Genomic DNA, 25,471 nt, shown 5'->3' on the forward strand with positions numbered 1-25,471 from the left:
GCGATGTTTATCTTTATCGGATTTTGTTGGCAGCTGCCAAGAAGGCTATCACAAAACACTGGATGCAGAAAACCTGTCCCAGTGTGGACCTTTTTGTTGATATTGTAAAACAGATACATGTCTTAGAGCAGATGACATATACTATACGTCTTCAAAAAGATCTGGGTGAAAGACGATGGCAGAAATGGTATGCATACCTGAGCAATGCTGCAGATTGTCTGTAAGGATGTGTCATTTGAGGTATTTTATTTTTGTTTAGGCATTTTTTTGTGTATTTTTGTTTGGTAACATCTCGGACCCCTTTTTTTATTATTATTATTATTATTATTATTATTATTATTATTATTAGTTTTTTGTTATTTTTGTATTTGGTAATCCCTTGCAATGTTGAGAGCTCTTTGCAAGTCTGCTTGTTTATTTGTATGACTTTCATTTTGTATGTTGAAAAATGGTCAAATAAAAAGTTACAATATATATATATATATATATATATATATATATATATATATATATAAAACAAAAGGTTAAGCCTTTAAAGCAGTTGTAAACAAGTAAGAATGGTTTTATTCTTGACACAAATCTATACAATAACCTTGTATACTTCATGAATTTTTTTATATGGACTTGTTATTCAAAGCAGAGAATCTTAATTGTGAAAGTTTGTGCGCAGGTGGCACCCATTGAAAATTAATTGGGGAAGGGTTTAATTTTATGCATTATTTATTTATTTTTAATAAATATTTGACAGTTTAATCGGTAAACAGTATTTTTTTTCTGCCAAAAATCAGTATCATCAAGGTCCTCAAAAAATGCATATCAGTCGGGCCCTAGAGAGATGTATGAAAAGTATCTGTAGGGCCTTTTCTGAAGTAAGGAAACAGCCTTAGTAAGCTAGAAGGACAAAATAATTAAAAGAATTGAGGTTTGTTAATGTTGTTGGTTGTGCCCAAGTAGAATTTACGAGTAGAATTTGCTATTGCTACACACACATCCTTGTGTATATATATATATATATATATATATATATATATATATATATATATATATATATATATTAGGGGTGTGAATTGCCTCGTACCTGACGATTCGATTCGTATCACGATTCACAGGTCACGATTCGATTCGATACCGATTAATCCCGATACGAATTTATAAGTCGATTGTTGCGATTTTTTTTCATTCAAATTTAGAAAATACTAATCAGTAAGCTTGTAGAGTGTAAGATTTATATGAAAATGTATTATTTATTTATCTGAAATTTCAGTCTTATAGAGGTTGTAATCTGTTTCATGTTTAAACAGCATTAAAATAAAATATTAAGGCTTAATGTTCCGTTCATATAACATTCTTCCATGCTTAAGGTGTGAATCCTAAAAAAAAAAAAATAAAAAATAAAAAAATAAAAAAAAAATCGATTTCGCCTATTATTGAATCGATTCGAGAATCGCGCGATGTAGTATCGCGATATATCGCCGAATCGATTTTTTTTAACACCCCTAATATATATATATATATATATATATATATATATATATATATATATATATCTCTTTGTGAGGACATCCATTGACATAATGCATTTCCTAGACCCTTACCCCAACCCATCAAAAATGATTGCCTAACCCGAACCCCAACCATAACCCAATTCAAACCTAAACTCTAAAACCAAGTATTGACCTTCAAAAAGAGGTCTTGCAAAGGGAGGACCGGCCAAAATGTCCTCACTTCACAAAAATGTCGTCATTCTGTTGGATAAAGACGTATTTTGGTCCTTACTATGTATTATGTACAAGAACACACACACACACGCACACCCCAACACACATTTTTTTTCTAAGTGTTGATTCTAGTTTTCTTTAGCACAGTGCTTTTTCCTAATTTTAGTCATCTGATTTCATTATCTTCTACACAAAAAATGCTTGATGCCTGAGAAGAGTCTATTCTTGTCAAATCATTGTCACTTTTTAAACAAAAGCTGAGACAAATCAACGGCTTGGAATTTGGATAGTCAACGGTAGGGGTGTTAAAAAAAAATCGATTCGGCGATATATCGCGATACTACATCGCGCGATTCTCGAATCGATTCAATAATCGGCAGAATCGATTTTTTTTTTTTTTTTTTTTTTTTTTAGGATTCACACCTTGAGCATGGAAGAATGTTATATGAACGGCACATTAAGCCTTAATATTTTTATTTTAATGCTGTTTAAATGTGAAACAGATTACAAACTGTTTGTGTACAGTGGCTCACGGTTATAAGCCTCAAGTTTTAGATAAATATATTCATACAAATCTTACAGTGTACATGTACAAATTTACTGATAGTATTTTCTAAATTTGAATGGAAAAAAATCGCAACAATCGACTTATAAATTCGTATCGGGATTAATCGGTATCGAATCGTGACCATTCGTATCGGGATTAATCGGTATCGAATCGAATCGTGACCTGTGAATCGTGATACGAATCGAATCGTCAGGTACTAGGCAATTCACACCCCTAGTCAACGGTAAATGCAAATATTAGCAAGTAACAATAGGAAGATATGTGAATGCAGGGGAAATCTGTGTGCATACTCCACGTTTGTACTGACGCCAGTTACAAAAACTGCTTCTCGGCTGGAAATCAAAAGCACCATTGTCAAATCAATATTCCTAAGTTTGAAAACAATACTAAAATACAACAAAACATGATTACGATAACTTTAAGGAACAAAACTAGTGATAGACCGATATGGTTTTTTCAAGGCCGATACCGATACAGATTATTTGTAGTCAAGTCGGCCGATAACCGATATTTCAAGCCGATATTCATTTGCAGTAAAATGGGGGGGAATTCTTTCAAACTATATATAATTTCTCACTGAGTAACAAATTCATGTGAATGTAGCTCATTTGGGGTTTTTGTTAGGGTTCGTAAAAACGTTTCAAAAAGATTTTCGCGGTGAAAAATTGTGTGAATATGTTCCAAATGTGTATTCGACAAATAAAAACTGACTGCGAACATCTTACAAATCCTGATGAAAACCCCAAATTCGCTACGTTCGCAAGTATTCCCTGCTCAGTGAGCTTTATCGGCCTACAGATTCAAAAAATGGCCGATGCCGATATTTGGCATTTTGACAAATATCGGCGCCGATAATAATGATTTTTGCTCTGACCTGGAGCCTTTCTTGTTGGCCACATCATGGGGTCGGATGTAGTCCACCTTATCACTGGTGATCACACACAGATCTATGTTGCTGCCAGAACCCAGATCATTGAATATTCCTGCAGCAATGGCATCACGCACTAGTGCCTTAGCTTCTTCTTCCTACATAAGGAGAAACACATCAAAAGTAGATTTGACTGTTTGATTAGCGTAATCAACAATTGTTAGATTTGACTTACCTCCATACCAGGTTTGTATCGGTCTTCAAAAACTGCTATCGCAGCCAGGGAACCAGACCCTTGTAAAAAGAACATAATGCTGTTTAACTTCATGGGGGTGCTTCAAGTGGCAGAAATAGTGTTAAAATTGTGCTACAATATTTTTACAAACCCAATTCCAATGAAGTTGGGACGTTGTGTTAAATATGAATAAAAACAGAATGATTTGTAAATCCCGTTCAATCTATATTCATTTGAATACGTTACGAATACAAAATAATATTTAATGTTCAAACTGATGAACATTGTTTTTAGCAAATAATCAACTTAGAATTTTATTTATTTCTTTATTTATTATTATTATTTTTTTTTTTTACTTTTGGGAAGAGCGGGGATCTAACAGCCACCCTTCAGGTTACTTGACAACCGTCTCTACACCCTGAGCCACGGCCACTTACTTATCATATTGTGAATCATGCGATGTTTATGTGGCATAGTTGACTATTTCAACCTGTTTAAGATTGTTCTACTAAAAGCTGGTAACATTTTTAAAAAAATAAAAATTTATTTATTTATTTTTATTTTTTATTTTTTTAAAGTTATTTTCAATTGAATAGATTTTCAGTTATTGTTTTGACTGAATAGTTGATGCATTGTGCCAGCAAGGGTTTTGTGGTAATTCTCTTGAATAAGTAAATATTGCTTCTGTCTAAAACTAAGGTGATTATATGGTTGTTTATTCCAGCCAATGGCATTCACTCACCATAAATAAATTGAAAAATAAAAAATAAAAAAATACAGATAATCAATGTAATTGGAATCGGCCGATCTTACTCAAAGATGATCTGTATCGATGTCAGCGGCATAAAACCCTGATCGGAGCATTCCTAATATTTATGTTTAGGATGCGGTTGTTGAAACTGACCCATGGTGACATATGGAAGCTTGTCTGTAGAGCCATGAGGGTAGATGCTGTAAAGATGAGGACCGTTACAGTCCACCCCACCAAGGACCAGCGCAGCACCAATGTAGCCCTGATACCTGAATTTAAAAAAAGGATAACAAACCTTACCTAGGTACTGATTAAAACTGGAGTGGAATATACTGTACACTGATTAAGCTCAGGCAGTATACCTGAAAAGCATTTGCTTGAACATGCGGTTAGCAGTGGCCACACGTGGCAGTCTGCCTGTAGAGAGGGCGTGTAGCTCAAGATTGGAGGAAATAATCTGAGTGGTCATTTCTGTGTCTGCAGCCGTTCCTGCTCCACAACAGCTGTGTAACAAAAACAAAAAAAAGTTATACAGCTGGATGACACCTAATTTCAGATATAACAGATCAAGTAAGGAAAAACAAATTGCTAATGAAAAGTCCCTTGTCATGACATGCATTGTTTCCACTGTTTCAAGCATAATATAGGTTAAAAAATGAGCCTGTGACAAAAAGCCTGTGTTTAAGTTTAACATCTATGCGGTTTGTAGACTGTACAGTATGCAATAGCTGATGAAATGCCAAAGGCAGAAAAACGAGCCGATTAGATTTAGGTGACGTTGTGACAAAGATATGCTACGCAAGTAGTGCTTCGTGCGCCAACTTCATTCTTCGCCCGGAGAGGCTGTCCCTACCATAGGGACGTGTCCGCCAACTAGAACAGATTAATTTGGTAAATGTAGATGCGGCGGACGCAACAGTTAGCGTGGGCTGTAGCGGGCCTGCTAGTCAGTTAGCATCAGCCCTAAGTGGCCTGCTAACCGTGGTGAGCCTGTTCAGACTCATAGCAGATTTAGCCTGTACTTCATGTCGGTCAACTTGCTCCCATATTTTAGTTATAGGGGACTCAATCACGTGTAACATTAAGCTTAAGAATTCAGCCACAATAAAATGTATTCCTGGGGCCAGAGCACACAACATTGAAGCTAAGCTGAAGGAACTGTCTCACATAGTCTGGAAAACACCAGGGAGATGCACACAACATTAGCTATTCGGACATAATTCATGTCGGTTTCAACGATACTAGGATGAGGCAATCAGAGATTACTAAAAAGGACATAGGCTAGGGTTTGTAATCTCGCCAGAACGATGAGTCAGCATCGAGTGATTGTCTCTGGTCCCTTGCCAGCGAGAGGCAATAATTAAAGGTTTAGCAGATTATTCTCGCTTAATCGGTAGCTGGCTAGTTATTGTAGCAAGCAGTGATTTCATTTTGTAGATAAATGGCCCTACTTCTGGGGGCGACCTGACCTGCTGAGGATGGACGGCCTTCACCCTAACTGGAAAGGCACCATCACTCTTTCTAGAAATATAGATTACTGTTTGAGCCTTCCATGACAGTGCACATTAGAAGAGCAGGCCGGGCGGTGATTAACAAGCCTGTTAGAACGGGTGTGGAGTCTGTAAGGCTAGAGCTAACTAGCGCTATGCTAAACTCATGCAACACAGTTTTATGTAGATTAGAGCGTTGTACTTTTCATACAGATTCACTAGCCACCATTGCACCACATACTGACTTGCTTTCTATAGAGATGGATGCTCAAGACTCTTCCGTGGTTGGTTACATCAATAATAAAATGCTTTCTTCGAATAAAAATATTTACGAGCCGATAACTACTTACCAGATTCCTACAGTAATAAACTTATGTCGCGATTTTCATCGTTCGAAGTTCAAAATGAAACGCAGGCAACGTAATGTTGTTAATATTATGACTTGGAACTCTGTAATGTTAATGTTCAGTGATGTAATTTCGTTACGTGCATCATACTTTGAATAATGAGCTCATGTTTGGTGGGTTGTATAACTTTCTCGTGTGTTAGTAACTATTCATGTGGACAGCTAAGATAGTGCTTGTTAATGTGAATTAGCAATGTTGCAGCCCAGTTATTATTTAGACAAGTACATCTGTGCCATTAAGTGATACAGTACAATACAGTAGTGAGAGAATAGTGTGCCCATATACACACACGTGTCTATAAGTGTAAAACACATTAAACAGCAGAAACTGGCAGCGGTCCACCGCAACAATGTCTGTTTAACCAAGTTATTCTTACTATTATTATAACCAAGTTATTTTACTCTACCTTTTTCTGCGTTGATTGGGGCATCGTAAGTGGCAGTAAACTACATGATGAAGTGTGTTGTATCCTGAAGCTGTCTTTTGACAGTTCTCTTGTAGAGAGGAGAAGCATGATATTGCTGTTCTCGTTTTTAAGATCCTCAGCTTATCAAAACTGTCTATATGGTAACAATAACAATAATCAAGGTCTACAAGAACTGTATGGTGTTCAGGGATGAATAGTTTTTCTCATGGAATTTTTTTATTTTTTTTTGCTGTAGTAATAAGTAATGCCACAGCTGATGCACATTTTGAATGACAGGGTTCCTCCTATTACTTCAAAATATAAAAATATGACATTTATAGAATAAAACTACAAGTATCCCAAATGCTATAAAAGATAATGTCACATTGGCCCCCACATTTAACTCCCCCCGCCACCAACGTCTTATTGCAGATAGACGGATGTAAAATGAAAAGTGCAGTGTGAGAATCCCTTGTAAAGAACGGTTAGGGTTTGCATTATTCCAAAATTTGGTGCCAACATTTTAACTTTTACTGCAAATGAATATCGGCTTCAAATATCGGTTATCTGCCTCCTTGACTACCGATAATCGGAATCGGTATCGGCCCTGAAAAAAGCATATCTGTCTATCTCTAATTTTTATACTCCTGCATTTGGCTGAATGTTGTGGGTCTGGAGACTGCCGCTGCTTTCTTTCCCTCCCTTCTCCGCGGCTTGGAGAGGGAGTTAGGTGTCAATGACCGTTCTGGATGCTGTTTTACTGGTTCTGCGCTCATTCGTCGGGATGAGATCCGGTGCAGACAATTACACCTTGAAGTTGCTCCCATGGAGATTGCTGCCCCGATCGACCGGGCTGGTTTTGGATGATGACCCACTTCCCTGATGACGTCTTCTTTGCAGTGCTTCAACTTTCTCAATGGACTTTTGCACTATTTTAGTTACTAATGTTTAGTAGGGGTGTGAATTGCCTAGTACCTGACGATTCGATTCGTATCACGATTCACAGGTCACGATTCGATTCGATACCGATTAATCCCGATACGAATTTATAAGTCGATTGTTGCGATTTTTTTTCATTTGAATTTAGAAAATACTAATCAGTAAGCTTGTAGAGTGTAAGATTTATATGAAAATTGTATTATTTATTTATCTGAAATTTCAGTCTTATAGAGGTTGTAATTTGTTTCATGTTTGAACAGCATTGAAATAAAATATTAAGGCTTAATGTTCCGTTCATATAACATTCTTCCATGCTTAAGGTGTGAATCCTAAAAAAAAAAAAAAAAAAAAAAAAAAAAAAAAAAAAAAAAATCGATTTTGCCGATTATTGAATCGATTCGAGAATCGCGCGATGTAGTATCGCGATATATCGCCGAATCGATTTTTTTTTTGACACCCCTAATGTTTAGTATCATAATCTATGTAAATTGTTGCCCATTCGGCATCCATTGCAGCCGGGTCATCCTGGAAGGGGGATTACCACATCTGCAGCCGCTTCTCAAGGTGTTTCCCCCCCCTGCGATTATTATTGTGTGAAGGCTGAAGGCCTTCACACATATGTTATTCATTCTTTATTGTGTGAAGGCTGGAGGCCTTTCTACACCATTCCCGTTATTCTTATTCTTATATTTTATTCCTCGCACTTTTTTGTCCAGTTTCAACTGCCACATTTTTCACCCGATTCACTCCGTTCCAATTTCAAACTATTCCAAATATTCGCGCCAACATCGCTTCCATTTTTCTTATTCCCACGATTCACGCGTTACCCGCAATTCCCGATTTTGTACCCGATTTTTCCCCATGTATTCTTAATGGAGATTCAAAATTTCACGTTTACTTCCACATTTTTCATCCGATTCACTTCATTCCAAGTTCAATATATTCCAGTAATTCCCGCCATGAGCTCTTCCAGCTTTTCAGTTCCAAAATTAGGCCGTCAGGTCACACACGTTTTCGTTCAGTTTCGCTCCACTACCAGGGGCACTAAATAATCTTTACTTCATAAAATATATGTATCAGTAGTAAGTAAGAATCCGTGGAGTTCACCCTGTGAAAACCCGCCAATTTTGTGTTTTCGGTGGTGAAACCCCGGCACTATTTTGCGATGAGGCGCAGTGATCTCTGGTGTGGGCGTAGTGCCATTAGGTCGGTCGTGGTGTGATTTAGGTCACATGAGCCAATCAGGTAGCTGCTGCTTTCTCCTCACCATAGCAACCGCATAACAAAAATGGCGACCACAACGTCGGAGAGCGAAAGGAGAAAAAAAGTTAGAAAGAAAGTAGTGAAAAAACTTCGTTCCCGTTCAGGTTTGCCCATCGCTTCAGCTGGCCCCGTTCTTCCAGCCATCTGCATCATTTGTAAAAATAAATTTCAAAGTATACTCGTCTGGGATTGGAAGGCACACGGAAGAGGGATCATCTCGCCAAAGCAGAAACATTGTCAGCAGGTATGTGCTACACACACGCGTGCCAATTTCTGTTATTAATGTGACCGATATTTAGTATAGGGCTGAAAATAATTTTTTGCTAGGTTAAGTTTTAAGGCTATAGTTTATTAAAAAGGCGAGCTGCTGAATGATTTATCGAGTGAATCCAACAGTTGTTACCAAACTCGAGTTACCTGTGCCCATCAGAGTCATAATATAGTCACAGCTACACACTCCCTTTTCCCCAAACTCTCTCTCATCAACCTCAACAAACACTTTACTTTACTTAAATCTGTGATGTGCATATACTGTAAAGAGGTGATGTGACAATAACACTTATAATGTAATTCTTTTTTGTCTAAAGGCGGGTTGGTTGCTGCAGGCCGCTGAGATGAAGAAAGACTGTTCCATTCTTCTGCATATTCAAGACAAAAGACTGTAACAATGGAGGTGCAGTTTTGTTTCAGAGATTACACAAGGTTCTTAAAGTCAACAGCAACAGAAACAGCAACCAGGGACGAACAAATGTGAGTTGTTACATTGCACTATTTCATTGTCACTTTGCTAAAATTACACATTTCAAAAGTAAAGCATTGGTCAGCAATATGTCACTTGTATTCTGTTTACATTTCGAGACAGCATTAATTAGAAAGCATGACTCTGCACATATTAAGTGAGTGTGTGTGTGTGTTTTAGACAACCCAATGCTGAGAGCTACAAATTCTTTTTGTGAACAAGTAATCCGTCAAAGGATTATAGTTGACAAAGATGTGATGAGAATGGACAAGCTAAGGGGTTTGTGAACAGTGTTAATAAACACGGGGATCTTGATGCTTCAGACTACAGGTAACATATAAATCATTGAAACACATTTATGAAATCTATGGGGAGAGATTTGTCTAAAATCTCACTGTTTCAGAGAAAAATAGTTTGCTGACAAGCTCAATTTAAGTTAAAAATAAATAAATAAAATTGATTCTCTAAAAATGAAAACCAGTTGGTTGTTAATTATTACATGCAAATGTGTTTTTTGTCTTCTGTATTTATAATTGTTCTTTGACCAAGAAAGTATATAGGCCTATAGGTATATTTGTATTTCTATCCAAATATACGATTATTCACTAGAATTTTCAGTAGGATATCCAAATACCAAAATATTCGATAGCTGCAGCACTAATAATACTAATTTTGAGTTGTGGCACGCCCACACGAGTTATTTTACCACACACCCATGTCAAAACTAGCTTACTGCACACACACTGCACCCCAACTTCAAATTTTTGCTAACGTCATAATAATAATAATAATAATAATAATAATAATAATAATAAATTATAAATTTTGTTGGATCCAAAAGCAACTTACATAATTATAGTTTCATATGATTGTAATTGTCTTATTTTCAAATGTTTAAATATTTTCTTGATTTGAACAAAATATAATTGTTTAGAATAATCTTGATTTCAATTATTACCAAAATAATTGTGATGATTATTTTTTTCCATAATAGAGCAGCCCTAGTCTGATGTGAATATGTGTATTTTGTGCTCATCTTTCCCTTCAATTTTCTATTTCAGCCAGGATATACTGAAACGAAGATTGAGGCGTGATTTCCCCCATCTGGTTTTTCACACCCCTTTCCAGCAACAACTCTGAAATGGTTTTGGTAGAGACATTACCAACAACTGACAAACTTTTAGTTGAGACAGGGTACCTCACTCATCAGATACATCAACTACTGAGTCTACTGATGTAAGCCAAGAAAGTGACACTAACACATGGCTGGTACAACATCAGGTTGGAAAATGACAGGGCATACGAGGACACTTTACAGTGCAGGGCTGTAAAATCTATGTAAAATCTGCCATTTTGTTTGTTTCATTATCAAGATGTTAACTCTCCATTTTAACATTTTTCAAGCAAAAATAAAAATGTCTGTATTCCATTTTTCCACAACACAGACCTTTGTTAAATTGGTCTGCCAAAAAAAAAAAAAAGAGAGCTGTTCCAATGAAGTTCCAAAGGTTTTATTGTGAATGCACATTTGATTTTTATTTTATTATTATTTATTTTTTTTATTAATACTTTTTGGGTAGGGGGTGGGGGGTATAAATGACATGCTGTGATGACACAATCTGATACTTTAATAAATATTCTATATGTTATAATAATCTGGGCTCTGAATGCATCTATTTCCATCTAGTCCATTTTGCCTTGTTCCAGGTTTGTGGTGCATGCTAGTATTTTTGGCCGATGTATCCTGCTTCTTGTGTACCTTTCATTACGTAATAGGTTGTGAATTGTTTTCATATATGAAACATAAACATAGCTAAATGTAACATCCGTGTGCTGGTTTCACTTCTAGTTGAAGCGTTTTTTTGGAACAAATTTAATATATTTAATTATCTAAATTCACATGATTGCACCAAACCACCAATACTTGTTTCTGATGTTAGGTACATGTATTTATAACATCTGGGAATGATTTTCTGTTGCCAAATTTAATGTAAGACGTTTTACAACCAAAAACTGCAGCACAAGATTTTCGTTTTTTGTTATTTACCTATATATGCATTTCTGGCTTGTGACAAAATTGGGGCAGGAAAACATTGGGTGAACTTTTAACCCAAAGTTCAGAAGGGTATTATCTATCAAAAAATGCATTGAACAAGTAGTGCCCAGACAGTGGAGCGAAACTCATTTTCTAGGCACTTTTTTGGGGTTCACCCCACGGCCTAAATTCACAATTTCTGATTTCGTACCCGATTATTTCCCACATTCTACATTTTCCATTTACTTCCACATTATTCATCCGATTCACTTCATTCCAACTTCAATATATTCCACCATTTCACACCATGAGCTATTCCAGCTTTTCAGTGCTAAAATTCACGTGTTACCCACAATTCTTGATTTCGCACCAGATTATTTCCCACATTCTACATTTTCCATTTACTTCCACATTATTCATCCGATTCACTTCATTCCAACTTCAATATATTCCACCATTTCACACCATGAGCTATTCCAGCTTTTCAGTGCTAAAATTCACGTGTTACCCACAATTCTTGATTTCGCACCAGATTATTTCCCACATTCTACATTTTCCATTTACTTCCACATTATTCATCCGATTCACTTCATTCCAGCTTCAATATATTCCACCATGACCTCTTCCAGCTTTTCAGTTCCAATATTCACGTTACCCACAATTCTCGATTTCGCACCCGATTATTTCCCGCATTCTACATTTTCCATTTACTTCCACATTATTCATCCGATTCACTTCATTCCAACTTCAATATATTCCACCATTTCATGCTGTAACAATTATCGGCCGGTTGTAACTTTTTGCAACCTCAGTTCCAAAGGAACTCCACTCCTGTGTCCTGGACATGCCACCGTGGGGGGTGGGGAGGACAAGAACATCCCCCACAAACAGCCACACATGTTCTGACTGACACGCGCACACGCACACACACACAAATCAGAACAGTAAAAGCCTTCTTAGAAACTTGACTTTCTTATTTTGCAACAGAACAATGAATTATGAAATGTTATGTTTGCCATTTGTGAAATGTTGACTCCATGAAATGTCATGAAAATGTTCCATTGCAGTGGCAGATTCTCCACTAAACTTTCATGTGTATGCACGTTTTAACAGTGTAAGCTAGGTAACATTTCATTTGAGGTATTCAATTGTACGTGTTGCATTGATTGAATTCTGACCTTAGAATCTCAATAAACATGGGATCCAGATTCAATCTGATTAGTCTGTACCAAAATCCTCTCCAAGCTGGTAACTTTCCACTTTGGTCTTACCGGACCCCTGGTGTGGAGGCCGCAGCCCTCCCAATTTAAAAGCACGCTCCCTGCTTGCTGTTCTCTCTCTTTGGCTCCTCTTTTGGCTCCCGCTCTTTTCGCTGCTCTTTTGGCTCTGCTCTCTTGGGCCCCTGGCCCTTCTGTTCCTGCTGCCAGACAAAGAGCTAGCCCAGCTAGCTTAACCTCCAGCACACGGCAACGCACGGAAGCCATCGCGTGTTGCGACAGGCGCAGCGAAACACGCTGCTTTTGGTCCCTGCACAGGCTCAAACGGATGGTACCTTTCTAGGCACCCTGAGGCCTCAACCAAAAAGGGCCTCTTCCCAGCCAGCAGGTTGACCCCGTGAAGCTCAGTTGGCCAGCCGGACGAATTCTGCTCCTCTTCTGAACTGAACCTTCTTCATCCCTTCTTCAAACTGGCTTGGCGAGTCTCCATCCAGGGTCCTGCTTCTCAGACCAACCCCATCTGTAAGTGCAACTTTGCAGGCCTTCGCCCGAGTACAAATTGGTGCAAACTAGGTTGATTGTGGGTCCCATGTTGGTTTGATTTAAGAAATCCATCACCTTGGCGAAGACAGTTTCTCTTTTCTTGTTTTCTTTTCCTTTGATGACTTCATTACTTTAGTTCTCGTTTTATTTCCGATCAGAGTAGTTAGTTTTGCTTCTTTAAGTTCTAAGTAGATTTTCCCACCTAGGTTAGAGAATAAACGTGCACAAAACTCAAAACCTGTTTTTACTGTGTGTGTGTGTTTCATCAATTTATAGTGACCTCTAAGCTGAACAAAGAACTCACAAAATTGTAGTAAGGGCACAACATTCATTTTAATGACTGATTCAACGAGGTTCTCATCTGTCATCCTGATAAAATGATCAAAAAGAGATGTGGTGCTCCGCAGGCAAGCTCAACTTAATTTAAACATTAAGTTTGAGTCTCCTTCAATTAATGAGCCAATTGATTATTAATTTAATAATTAACAATTATTGATTTAATAATTAATTGGACCGATTTCCCTTACAATGCCATGAGCTCTTCCAGCTTTCAGTTCCAATATTCACGTTACCCGCAATTCTCGATTTCGCACCCGATTATTTCCCACATTCTACATTTTCCATTTACTTCCACATTATTCATCCGATTGACTTCATTCCAACTTCAGTATATTCCAGCACTTCACGCCATGAGGTCTTCTAGCTTTTCAGTTCCAAAATTCACACCTTACCCACATTTCCCGATTTTGTACCCGATTAGTTCCCACATTCTACATGGGCGATTCTACATTTCACATTTACTTCCACATTTTTCATCCGATTAACTTCATTCCAACTAGAATACATACCACCAATTCATGCCATGAGCTCTTCCATATTACCACCTAACTTACCATGCACGGCGGCCATTTTAGACAAATGATATGCCCAGGTTTCTCGCCAAACTGTTCCCCCAAGGCTGCGGCCATTTTGGCCAATTGATTAGGTATGCCTGTGATTCTTGCCAGGATATTCCCCGACCTGAACAGGAAGTGACCTATATAAACAGGAAGTGACCTCATATCAACAGGAAGTGACCTAAAATCAACAGGAAGTGGCATGATTTTAACAGGAAGTGACCCAATTTCAACAGGAAGTGATCTAATAACAGGAAGTGACCCGATTTCAACAGGAAGTGACCTGAAATCAACAGGAAGTGAGTATGCTAATGCTAAGTTAGCATGCTAATGCTAGCTTAAAATGCAAATGTTATTAGCTTAGCATGCTAATGCTATTAGCATGCTAATGCTAGCTTAGCATGCTAATGTTAGCATGCTAATGCTAATGTTAGCTTAGCATGCTAATGCTAATGTTAGCTTAGCATGCTAATGCTAATGTTAGCATGTTAATGCTAATGTTAAGTTAGCATGCTAAGGCTAAGTTAGCATGTTCATGCTAAATTTCTGTTAATATCATTTTATATATAGCAACATTTTTCATTCACAAGTAAAAATTTCAAAAATCTCCCCCCATCCTTCAAAATTTTGTAAACGAATTTAGAATGTATATTAAATCTTTACAATTAATTAAAAGGCCCAAAGTACAAATTATATATATCTTGAAAAAAATACCTCTTGTGTTGATGTGAATGCCCTGATTTCATTTTTGTAATATTTTTTTTTTGTTTATTTATAATTGTATGTGTACATTCTATGTTAGATCATTTTTCTGTAAACTACTGTTCCCTTGGCAATTATTGTTGACTTATACTGAAAATCTTTGATTGTTGCCATGTTTGTATGTCTTATAGCAAATAAAAAAAAAAAAAAAAAAAAAAGGCATGTTCATGCTAATGTTAGCTTAGCATGCTAATGTTAAGTTAGCATGCTAAGGTTAAGTTAGCATGTTCATGCTAATGTTAGCTTAGCATGCTAATGCTAAGTTAGCATTAGCATGCTAACTTAGCAAGCCAATGCTAATGCTAGATTAGAACGTTAATACTATGTTAGCATGCTATTGCTAATGTTAGCTTAGCATGCTAATGCTAGCTTAGTATACTAATGCAAATGTGACCTGATTTCAACATAGAGAATTTCAACAGGAAGTGACCCAGAAGTGACCTTAAATCAACAGGAAGTGACCTGATTTCAACAGGGTGACCTGATTTCAACAGGAAATGACCTCATATCAACTGGAAGTGACCTAATTTCAACAGGAGGTGACCCGATTTCAACAGGAAGTGACCTGAAATCAACAGGAAGTGAACATGCTAATGCTAGCTTAGCATGCTAATGTTAGCTTAGTATGCGAATACTAATGTTAGCTTAGCATGCTATTGCTAAAGTTAGCTTAGCATGCTATTGCTAATGTTAGCATGCTAATGTTAACTTAGCATGCTAATGCTAATGTTAAGTTAACATGCTAATGCTAAGTTAGCATGCTAATGCTAATGTTAACTTGGCATGCTAATGCTAAGTTAGCATTCTAATGGTAATGCTAGATTTGAATGCTAATGCAAATGTGATCTGATTTCAACAGTGACTAGTACTCAATTGCTTAGGTTTGCCACTCCTTACATCATTGCTACTCGATTCTCCCCTCCTTACTTCATTGCTTACTTAATTCTTCTCACTTTACTCCATTGCTCACCCGATTACTTGCTACTTCCTCCATTTCTTACTTGATTTTTTCTTTGTTTTCTTGTTTCTTGCTGATTTCAACTGCTTCTGGATTTCTGGATGAATTCAAACCATTCCAACTTCAGCATGTTAAGCTCATTCCATGTCATTCATTTATATCATTCAACACCATTCAATATCTTTCAATATCATTCATCATTCAACATTATTCCAAATCATTCCACAGGTATCATTCAGCTCTCCAGCCTTCACACGCCATTTCCCAAGAAATGGCATTTCTAGTTATTTCAGTTATTCCGACTTGGGAGCTATCTACTTCCACATTTTTCACCCGATTCACTCAATTCCAATTTCAAACTATTCCAAAAATTCACGCGGCCGCTTCCATTTTTCTCAGTTCAAAAATTCACGGCTTAACCACAATTCCCGATTTCGTACCCGATTTTTCCCCATTATTCTTAATTGGAGATTCTACATTTCACATTTAATTCCACATTTTTCACCCGATTCACATGATTCCACTTCAAAAATTCCAGCAATTCATGCCATGAGCAATTCCAGCTTTTCAGGTTAAAAATTCACACCTTACCCACAATTCCAGATTACATACCCGATTATTTCCCACATTCTACATTTTCCATTTACTTCCACATTATTCATCCGATTCACATCATTCCAGCTTCAACATATTCCAGCAATTCATGCCATGAGGTATTCCAGCTTTTCAGGTTAAAAATTCACACCTTACCCACAATTCCAGATTACGCACCCGATTATTTCCCACATTCTACATTTTCCATTTAATTCCACATTATGCACATTCTTACTTGATTTCTTCCTTGTTTTCTTGTTTCTTGCCGATTTATTTTTACCTTTGTGCTATTTTTCTTCCTTTAACTGCTTCTAGATTTCTGGATGAATTCAAACCATTCCAACTTCAGCATGTTAAGCTCATTCCATATCATTCAGTATCATTCAACATCATTCAACACCATTCAATATCATTCATCATTCAACATTATTCCAAATCATTCCACAGGTATCATTCAGCTCTCCAGCCTTCACACGCCATTTCCCCAGAAATGGCATTTCTAGTTATTATTATTATTATTATTATTTATTTTTTACTGCAACGAATCTGAATCTGGTATTTTTTTTTAGTTTTTTTTTTTTACAGTAGTACTACCGTAATAGAAATGGCCATATTTGAAAATCCAATATGATCGACAGCAAAAATGTAAACTTATAGGAATAACAATGAAAATACTAGAGCTGCGAGCAGCTATAAAGGGCCCTCGCAGCCCGGGCCACGTTGGAGTCCTTGCACGTTGGGGTACTTGCACGTTAGGGTACTGGCACGTTGGGGTACTGGCACGTTGGGGTACTGGCATATTGGAAGCAAAATTTCTTTGAAAATGGCATAATAAACGTTTACATGTAGAATATTTTTTTTGCCAGTGTGTGTCAAGCTCAACGGGTTTTGGTGATTGTTAAGATCTGCAAAAATCAGCGTCCTTTTTTATTTTTAGGCAATGAGTTGCCCCGATTGATATTTTTTGTAAAAGTGTATATATACATCCTCGCTCGTTGTACTCATTGCACAATGTTACTTTTATTGTCCAAAGGGGCAATCAAAAATGAATAAAACAAAATGGAAACGTACATACGTTTGGATCGGTGTGAAGCCAGTGAACAATTTGAGTGGTGGAAACTAAAAGAATATTCAGAAATGACTTAGTCATCACACTTAGAATGAGTTTAAATTTTTTTGTACAAAATACCGTATGTGTTTTTTTTTTTTTATATAAGCCTCAAGGGCTAGGTGGCGCTGTATTTATAACTGAATGTTGTCATCGAGATACCTTCAGGCCTTGATTATAAGCATACATGTCAAGTGTGAGATTTTTTTTGGAGCATGTACCGTGGAGTTATTATGCATATCCTTCATTCACGATATTGCTTTTAATGTCAACAGAGGCTATCAAAAATAAATAAAAATATATATATGTTTGGATAAGTCTGATGCCAGTGAACATTTTGAGTGGTGGAAACTAAAAGAATATTCATAAATGACTTAGTTATCACACTTAGAATGAGTTTACATTTTTTGTACAAAATACCGTATGTGGGGTATTTTTTTTTTATGCCTCAAGGGCTAGGTGGCGCTGCATATATAACTGAATGTTGTCATAGAGATAGCTTCAGGCCTTGACGATAAACATACATGTCAAGTTTGGGATTTTTTGGAGCATGTACCGGGGAGTTATTAAGCATATCCTTTTTCAGTGCGAAACACAAATTTTGATGTCCCGCCTTCATCATATAGTATTTCGAAAAAGTCAAGATTTTTCCCCCTGTCGTTGGCTCAGGTCTTGACATGGACCAGGTCAAGTCTTAACTCAGTCAGATGAAACGTGTAGGAGAAGTGGGCAAAAGTCTGCCCCCTGTGAATGTGCAAAAATCGTCAAAAATGGGACATTCAAAAATTCGTAGCTCACTTCCTGTTCATTTTAGCATATGGGTCCAAGAGACCTTTTTATAGGTCTTGGGCTCCCTCATACACCTAAAAATTTCCGTCGTTCTTGCTTAAACGTACAACCGGGGCTGCTTCGTTAAAAACTTCTAGGGGGCGCTATTGAGTCATTTTTGTAAAAATAGCACAATCAACAATAAAATATTGCTCATTTTACCAGGCCAGATGTGTGTGCCAAGTTTCATGAGTTTCTGTGCATGTTTAGACCCTCAAAACTGGCGTTATTTTCTTGGCGAACAGTGCTTAGCCACACCCACAGCAATTCGCGAAAACTCACAAACTTCGTGTTGTGACATCATGAAGGCCGAAACCCTCATCTGAGCAAATATGAGGTAGGTCCAGTTAACGTGTTTGGAGAAAAACGTAGAAGAAAATTCGTAAGAAAAAAGATTGCCACTAGGTGGCGCTATCAGTTAGATGAAATATAAGTCAGTAGATGTCTTTAGGGCTGGACTCTCATCAAATGTGTGAAATTTTGAGAAGATAGGATCATCTCGGTCAAGTTAATGCAGCTTTTATTTTCACGAAAAATCTTCAGACTTTGCGTCACCGTAGCGGCCACGCCCTTTGGCGAAAAGTTACAATATTCGGTGTGGGGCATGATCAACATCTTAAGGCTTTTCTGACCAATTTTCAAATGGATCCCTTCAACAAGCTCAGCACAGTAGCTAAAAACGTAAAGTATGACATTTATTGTAACCACTAGGTGGCGCTATATGTATAACTGAATTTTATCATATAGATGTTTTCAGGCCGTGACTATTACGTTGCCTGAGAAGTTTGAGATTTTTTGGAGCTTGAACATGGGAGTTATTAAGCATTTGCTCTTTCTGGACAAATGAAATTTTAAAGGCAATATTTGATGCCCCGCCCCCGTCATATAGTATTTCAAAAAGGCAAGATGTTTTGCCCAGTTGTTCTCTCAGGTCTTGAGATGATAAATGTCAAGTTTGAAGTCAATTGGATGAAAAATGTTTGCAAAGGGGGAAAAAGCATGACCACAGTGAATGTGCCAAAATAGGCCAAAATTGGACATAAAAAAATTCATAGCTCACTTCCTGTACATTTTAGCTACATGGTCCCAATAGACTTTTTTTGTGCGTCTCGGGGTGCTACATGTGCCTGCCAATTTTTGTTGCTCTAGCTCAAACGTGCCGGGCTTGGTTTTTATTTTTCTACGCTAGGGGGCGCTATCGAGTCGCATTGTTATGACGACTTAATAATATCAAATTTTTCGCCGGGCCTGAGGAGTGTGCAAAGTTCGGTGAGTTTTCGTGAATGTTTAGGTACCCAAAATCGCGATCGTTTGCGGAGAATAAAGAAGAAGAAGAAGAAGAAGAAGAAGAAGAAGAAGAAGAAGAAGAAGAATTTTTACAAAAACAATAGGGACCTCGCAGCGGTCGCTGCTCGGGCCCTAATTAATAATATATTTGATTCCGATCACACTATGAAGCATGTTTTCAGCTAAATCAGCATCATTCTTTTTAAACGTTCTTGAGTAAAATATTTGATTAAATCTACATAATCCAAATGAATTGACTATTATATTTTGTCCTTACCCTATGTAGGTATAAGCAATATATATTCTTAAAACAGTTTACTGCTGTACTCAAAACAAACTTACTCTCTAAAACTAAGGATGTCCTGAATAAGAAATCATTACATACATTATACTGTTCATTACCATATTTGACTTATTGTGGGGAAATCTGGGGAAACGCATATAAAACAAATACTGACCCTGTTTTCAAACTGCAAAAACTAGCCATAAGAATTATTATTCGATCAAAATATAGAGAACCAACAGATTCACTGTTTAGCAAATTAAATAGTAATACAATGAAATTTTATCACTTGGTTGAGTTTAAAATAGCACAAATAATGTACAAAGTACAAAGTGTCTGTCAGACCGGTGGTTCTCTGCCAGGCTGACCAAGCTGTCTTTTTACCACATCCCAGAATGTGTGAGACTATATCACAGCCTGTGACTGCATGGAAAAATGGCAGAGCCATGCATCTTGATAGTCCTAACTGGGCAGATAGAGTGTGAATGGGAATGGCACAAATCTTTTTTTTACAGTACCAAGGCATACACACAGCTCAAATAGGCCAAGTGATGCAAACCTGTGAATGGCCAGAATGACCACATCCACTATCAACTGTGTGCACTCCGGCAATCATATGTCCCTGGTTGGCTGCATGAGCAAGATGGAGCAGTATCCTAGTATCAACCTCAATGTGGTTGCATGGCTGGAGACCAGAGATGCCTTGCTGTTTGAGCCCACTGTGCAAGTTGGTGCTGAAGAGAAGCATCCCACCTGAATCCTGCTTGACAAGCTCATTACTCAGAAATGGGAACAGTTCTTTCAGTTGTTGTCAGTGTTCTTGAGGAAACCTGTGTTCCAGTTCTGCTTTGGAATGCTAGTGTGACCATCCCCTATCTTGGTACGTGGGCCTAAACCACAATGCTAGTGTGTCAGGGTTTTGTTTTGTGACTCGACAAATGGCAATAGATGCTGTGACACGTAATCCCCGAACGTGTGTGCTGATGTGGGTCGAACCATGTGTACGACAGCTGCCATGTTTGTCAGTACTGAGGATTCGGGTTCGAGTCCAGCTCCGGCCTTCCTGGGTGGAGTTTGCATGTTCTCCCCGTGCCCGCATGGGTCTTCTCCGGGTACTCTGGTCTCCTCCCACATTCCAAAGACATGAATGGCAGGTTAATTGGGCGCTCCAAAATTGTCCCTAGGTGTTCTTGTGTGTGTGGATGGTTGTTCGTCTGTGTGCCCTGCGATTGACTGGCAACCAGTCCAGGGTGCACTGCGCCTACTCCACAAAGCCAGCTGAGATAGGCTCCAGCACCCCCACGACCCTTGTGAGGAATAAGCGGTCAAGAAAATGGATGGATGGATGTTAACAGGAGGAAACTTGAATATTTTTATTAAAGAATTATAACTACAATTCACCAAAAGATAAGGGTAATATGTCCACCCTGTGGCATCAATGGCTTGCACGGGCGTGGGCTATTGGCTATCCAGTAATATATACAGATCATCCATCCATCCATCTTCTACCGCTTATCCGAGGTTGGGTTGCGGGAGCAGCAGCTTTAGGAGGGAAACCCAAACTTCCCACTCCCACTTCAACCAGCTCCACAGGCCAGCCGAGAGACATAGTCTCTCCAGCGTGTCCTGGGTCGTCCCCGGGGTCTCTTGCCGGTTGGACATGCCCGGAACACCTCTCCGGGGAAGCGTCCAGGAGAAATCCGAACTAGATACCCAAGCCACCTCAGCTAGCTCCTTTCAACACGGAGGACAAGCGGCTCGACTGAGTTCTCCTGGTTGACCGAGCTTCTCACCCTACCTCGAAGGGAGAGCCCGACCACCCTGCGGAGGAAACTCATTTCGGCCGCTTGTATCCGGGATCTTGTTCTTTCTGTAATGACCCACAGCTCGTGACCATAGGTAAAGGACAGAACATAGATTGAATGGTAAATTACTTCAGCACAATGGACCGATAAAGAGTCTCCATCACTGCAGACGCTGCACCGATCCACCTGTCAATCTCCCACGCCATTCTGCCCTCACTTGTGAACAAGACCCCAAGATACTTGAACTCCTCCACTTGGGGCAGCATCTCATCCCCGACCCGGAGAGGGCATGCCACCTTTTTCCGACTGAGGACCATGGTCTCGGATTTGAAGGTGCTGACCTTCATCCCAAATGCTTAACACTCGGCTGTGAATCGCTCCAGTGAGAGTTGGAGATGTGGACGCTGCGAGGTCCCTATTGTTTTTCGTTTGAATTATTATTATTATTATTATCCGTAAACGATCGCATTTTTGAGGACCTAAACATTTACGAAAACTCACCAAACTTTGCACACTCTTCGGGCCCGGCGAAAAACTTAATATTCTGACGTTGAAATTTTTAACGGAGCAGCCCCGTTTGTACGTTTAACTCATTCACTCCCAGCCATTTTCACAGAAGCAGTCCCGTTCGCTCCCGGCTGTTTTACTGGATTTTGACTGATTTTGCAAGGCCCACAGAATATTGTGTTCTATTGCTTTTAAAGCATGGAACCTATCAAAAGAAATATTAAAGTCTCTTCTTTCATCAGGAAAAAAAGTATGTTTCTATCTGTTTCCATTTTGCAGCAATTAGCATTAGAAGAGAGCTAAGTTTCATCAGTTTTCACAAATCTATTTAAAATAGTAAGTAATTGAGCTTTTTTTCTAGATGGCCCTGATTGATCTCCTTTGCTCTACTGCCACCTGCTGGCCGTTTGTGTAATAGCTACCATTTCTGCAACTGTTCTTTGCAGTTGATATGAGAGGCTGCATCAAAGCCTTCTGTATGCTCTAGCATAAAAAAAAAAAAAACGTATAAATACGTCTTTGGGACACTTAGAACATTAAAAAAAACATATTTATACGTTATTGGGAGTAAATGAGTTAAGCAAGATCTCCGAAAACTTTTAGGTGTATGAGGGAGCCCAAGAACTACAAAAAAAAAAAAAAAAAAAAAGTCTCTTGGACCCATATGCTAAAATGAACAGGAAGTGAGCTACGAATTTTTTAATGTCCCATTTTTTACGATGTTTGCACATTTACAGGGGGCATAGTTTTGCCCACTTCTCCTACACGTTTCATCCAACTGACTTCAGACTTGACCTGGACCATGTCAAGACCTGAGCCAACGACAGGGGGAAAAATATTGACTTTTCGAAATACTATATGATGAGGGCGGGGCATCAAAATTTGTGTTTCGCAATGAAAAATGATATGCTTAATAACTCCCCGGTACATGCTCCAAAAAATCCCAAAGTTGACATGTATGTTTATAGTCAAGGCCTGAAGGTATCTCGATGACAATATTCAGTTATATATGCAGCGCCACCTAGCCCTTGAGGCATAACAAAAAAAATACCCCACTTACGGTATTTTTACAAAAATTGTAAACATGTTTCCAAATGAAAAAGGATATGTTTAATAACTCCCCGGTACATGCTCCAAAAAATCCCAAACTTGACATGTATGTTAATATTTAAGGCCTGAAGGTATCTCTATGACAACATTCAGTTATATATGCAGCGCCACCTAGCCCTTGAGGCATAAATTTTTTTTTTTTAAAATACCCCACTTAACTCTTTGACCGCCATAAACGTTTAAAGACGTTCAGTATAAACCTAGAATTGGCCGCCATAGACGTTAATTGACGTCTACTATGTTTTTTTATGGAAACGGGTGGAGGAAAGCCTTGGGCAGCTGTGCTCCAAGTATCAAGCCGATCGGGTTACTATAATGAGTATTCCTGGCCACTAGATGGCTGTGATGATTCTTTTGGACACGATTGGGTAGGAGACAACAGTAGAAGAAGAGAGGCGGAGCTAGAGTGTTGAGGGGGAGAGAATGGCTAACTTGGCTAAGGGAGTCAAAAAGGCTACAGATGGCAATCAGCTCACGCTTAATCCTTATTTTCAAAGCTCAAAAGCATCGACCAGTGCTCAAGAGCACAGTGATGACGGAGTTAAGTCATAGTTGAAGCGGTGACGCGGCCGTTTCGACCACGTCCTAAGGCCCCACCGGCTAGCGATGCTAATAACGTCCTAAGGCCGCACCGGCTAGCGATGCTAACACCGGAGAAAAGTGGTGCACAACTGAGCACGTCTGCACAGATGACGTTTCATCATGGGTCCGATGCAAGACAGTCTTGGACAGTCTTCCAAAGAACATGAAGGTAAGCGCTAACATGCTAAGAGATTGCTAGTAACTTTAGTAACTTTTCGGCGATCTGCTAGCAGCGTGTGTAAATGTGCTGATATACACTAGAACATCTATTACCTATACAAACGTGAATGTATATTTTATAGATCGTGCTCACAGCAACGTCCGACCGCTGGTTCTACAACGAAGAAAGGTAAAAACAAAACAAAAACAAAAACGTTTTCAATACACCGCAACAAGCTCCCCCTCATAGGGCCCAAAGTGACCCTTCTCACAGTGAGCAGAACAAAGGTAAAAAGAAAAAAAAAAAAAAAGATTCTCCACAGCTCTAATAAAATATTTGATGGTAAACGTCTTCTATAATTTACAGAATGTGCATCAACCAATACATCGAAGAAAAAAAGGTAAACATGCACACACACACACACACACACACACACACATTGCATCACAGTGCTCTAAAATAATATATGATATTGAAATGTATATTTGCAGATCCCAAAGACTCTGGCTGGCTTGAAGTTGATGAATTCGGCTGGCATCCAACCATCTTCCCCTTTGCTGCAAAACCAGGACCAAGGGATGCTGCAGCAGAGCTGAATTCCCACCTGCCAGCTGACATCCTGGAGCTCTTCATCACGGATGAACTTCTCCAGCACATCGTTCATCATACCAACCTCTACGCAAATCAGTCCATGCAGAAGCAGACTGACAAAAACTGTTGCGCACGTGTAAATAGTTTGCAAAGAGTTTTCCAAATTGTTTGTTCGGATTGCTACTGTTGCATGTAAATAAACTGTTATTTTGCAATCAAAATTTTTTTTTTATTGTTGGGGTAGTGTTTTATAGAAGTTAAGGTGTTTGTAGAATCACTCATGCAAAAAAAAAAAGTGCCAAATTCACTAGAGTGCATGAAATAACATCGTTTCACAAAAAGCTTGATTTCTCCGTATTTTGGAAGAAAATAGAGGATTTGGGTGAAACGAAGGTGTTTTCTATTGTTGATTACTGAAGATCCGAATAAGGTAGAAACAAACTTTTTTTTTTTTTAGATGAAAGATGAGACTTCAATCTTTCATTTGGTAGTATCCGCGTTTCCATAGTCCTAACACAACATTTTCTGTGGAGCTTGAAAGATCGGTAAAATTCTGTAAATCAGCTGGCAGGATAGGGGTTACTTTTCCGAAACTGGCTGGCAGTAAAAGAGTTAAGGTATTTTTACAAAAAATATAAACTCATTTTAAGTGTGATAACTAAGTAATTTATGAATATTCTTTTACTTTCCATCACTCAAAATGTTCACTGGCATCAGACCTACCCAAACATACATATTTTTGTTATTTCCTTTTATTTATTTTTGATAGCCTCTATGGACGTTAAAAGCAATATCGTGAATGAAGGATATGCTTAAAAACT

At 38.3% G+C, this 25,471-nt stretch overlaps 1 protein-coding gene and 2 long non-coding RNA genes across 4 annotated transcripts in view; 2 read left to right on the forward strand and 1 right to left on the reverse strand.

The window, feature by feature from the left end:
• The window catches only part of LOC144026989 (proteasome subunit beta type-7-like), a 97,739-nt gene that overhangs the window by 43,005 nt on the left and 29,263 nt on the right, over positions 1–25,471 (reverse strand). The window contains exons 4-7 of the mRNA XM_077534210.1: positions 4,503–4,643; positions 4,294–4,409; positions 3,390–3,448; positions 3,161–3,312 (exon numbers count right to left, since the gene is read on the reverse strand). Of these exons, the coding sequence (XP_077390336.1) occupies positions 3,161–3,312; positions 3,390–3,448; positions 4,294–4,409; positions 4,503–4,643 (468 nt within the window). The remainder of the gene's footprint in view (positions 1–3,160; positions 3,313–3,389; positions 3,449–4,293; positions 4,410–4,502; positions 4,644–25,471) is intronic.
• Positions 8,471–11,039, forward strand: LOC144027229 (uncharacterized). 2 transcript variants are annotated; one of them, XR_013285404.1, is made up of 3 exons: positions 8,471–8,889; positions 9,233–9,714; positions 10,446–11,039. It is a non-coding gene; the product is annotated as an uncharacterized LOC144027229 (long non-coding RNA). The 2 variants fall into 2 exon arrangements; XR_013285403.1 differs by lacking the exon at positions 10,446–11,039 and having other exon boundaries at positions 9,233–9,395; positions 9,565–10,433.
• Positions 23,651–24,882, forward strand: LOC144027378 (uncharacterized). Its single transcript, XR_013285445.1, has 3 exons — positions 23,651–24,068; positions 24,202–24,459; positions 24,551–24,882. It is a non-coding gene; the product is annotated as an uncharacterized LOC144027378 (long non-coding RNA).

The sequence above is a fragment of the Festucalex cinctus genome, chromosome 10 (assembly GCF_051991245.1).
Source record: "Festucalex cinctus isolate MCC-2025b chromosome 10, RoL_Fcin_1.0, whole genome shotgun sequence".
NCBI lineage: Eukaryota > Metazoa > Chordata > Actinopteri > Syngnathiformes > Syngnathidae > Festucalex > Festucalex cinctus.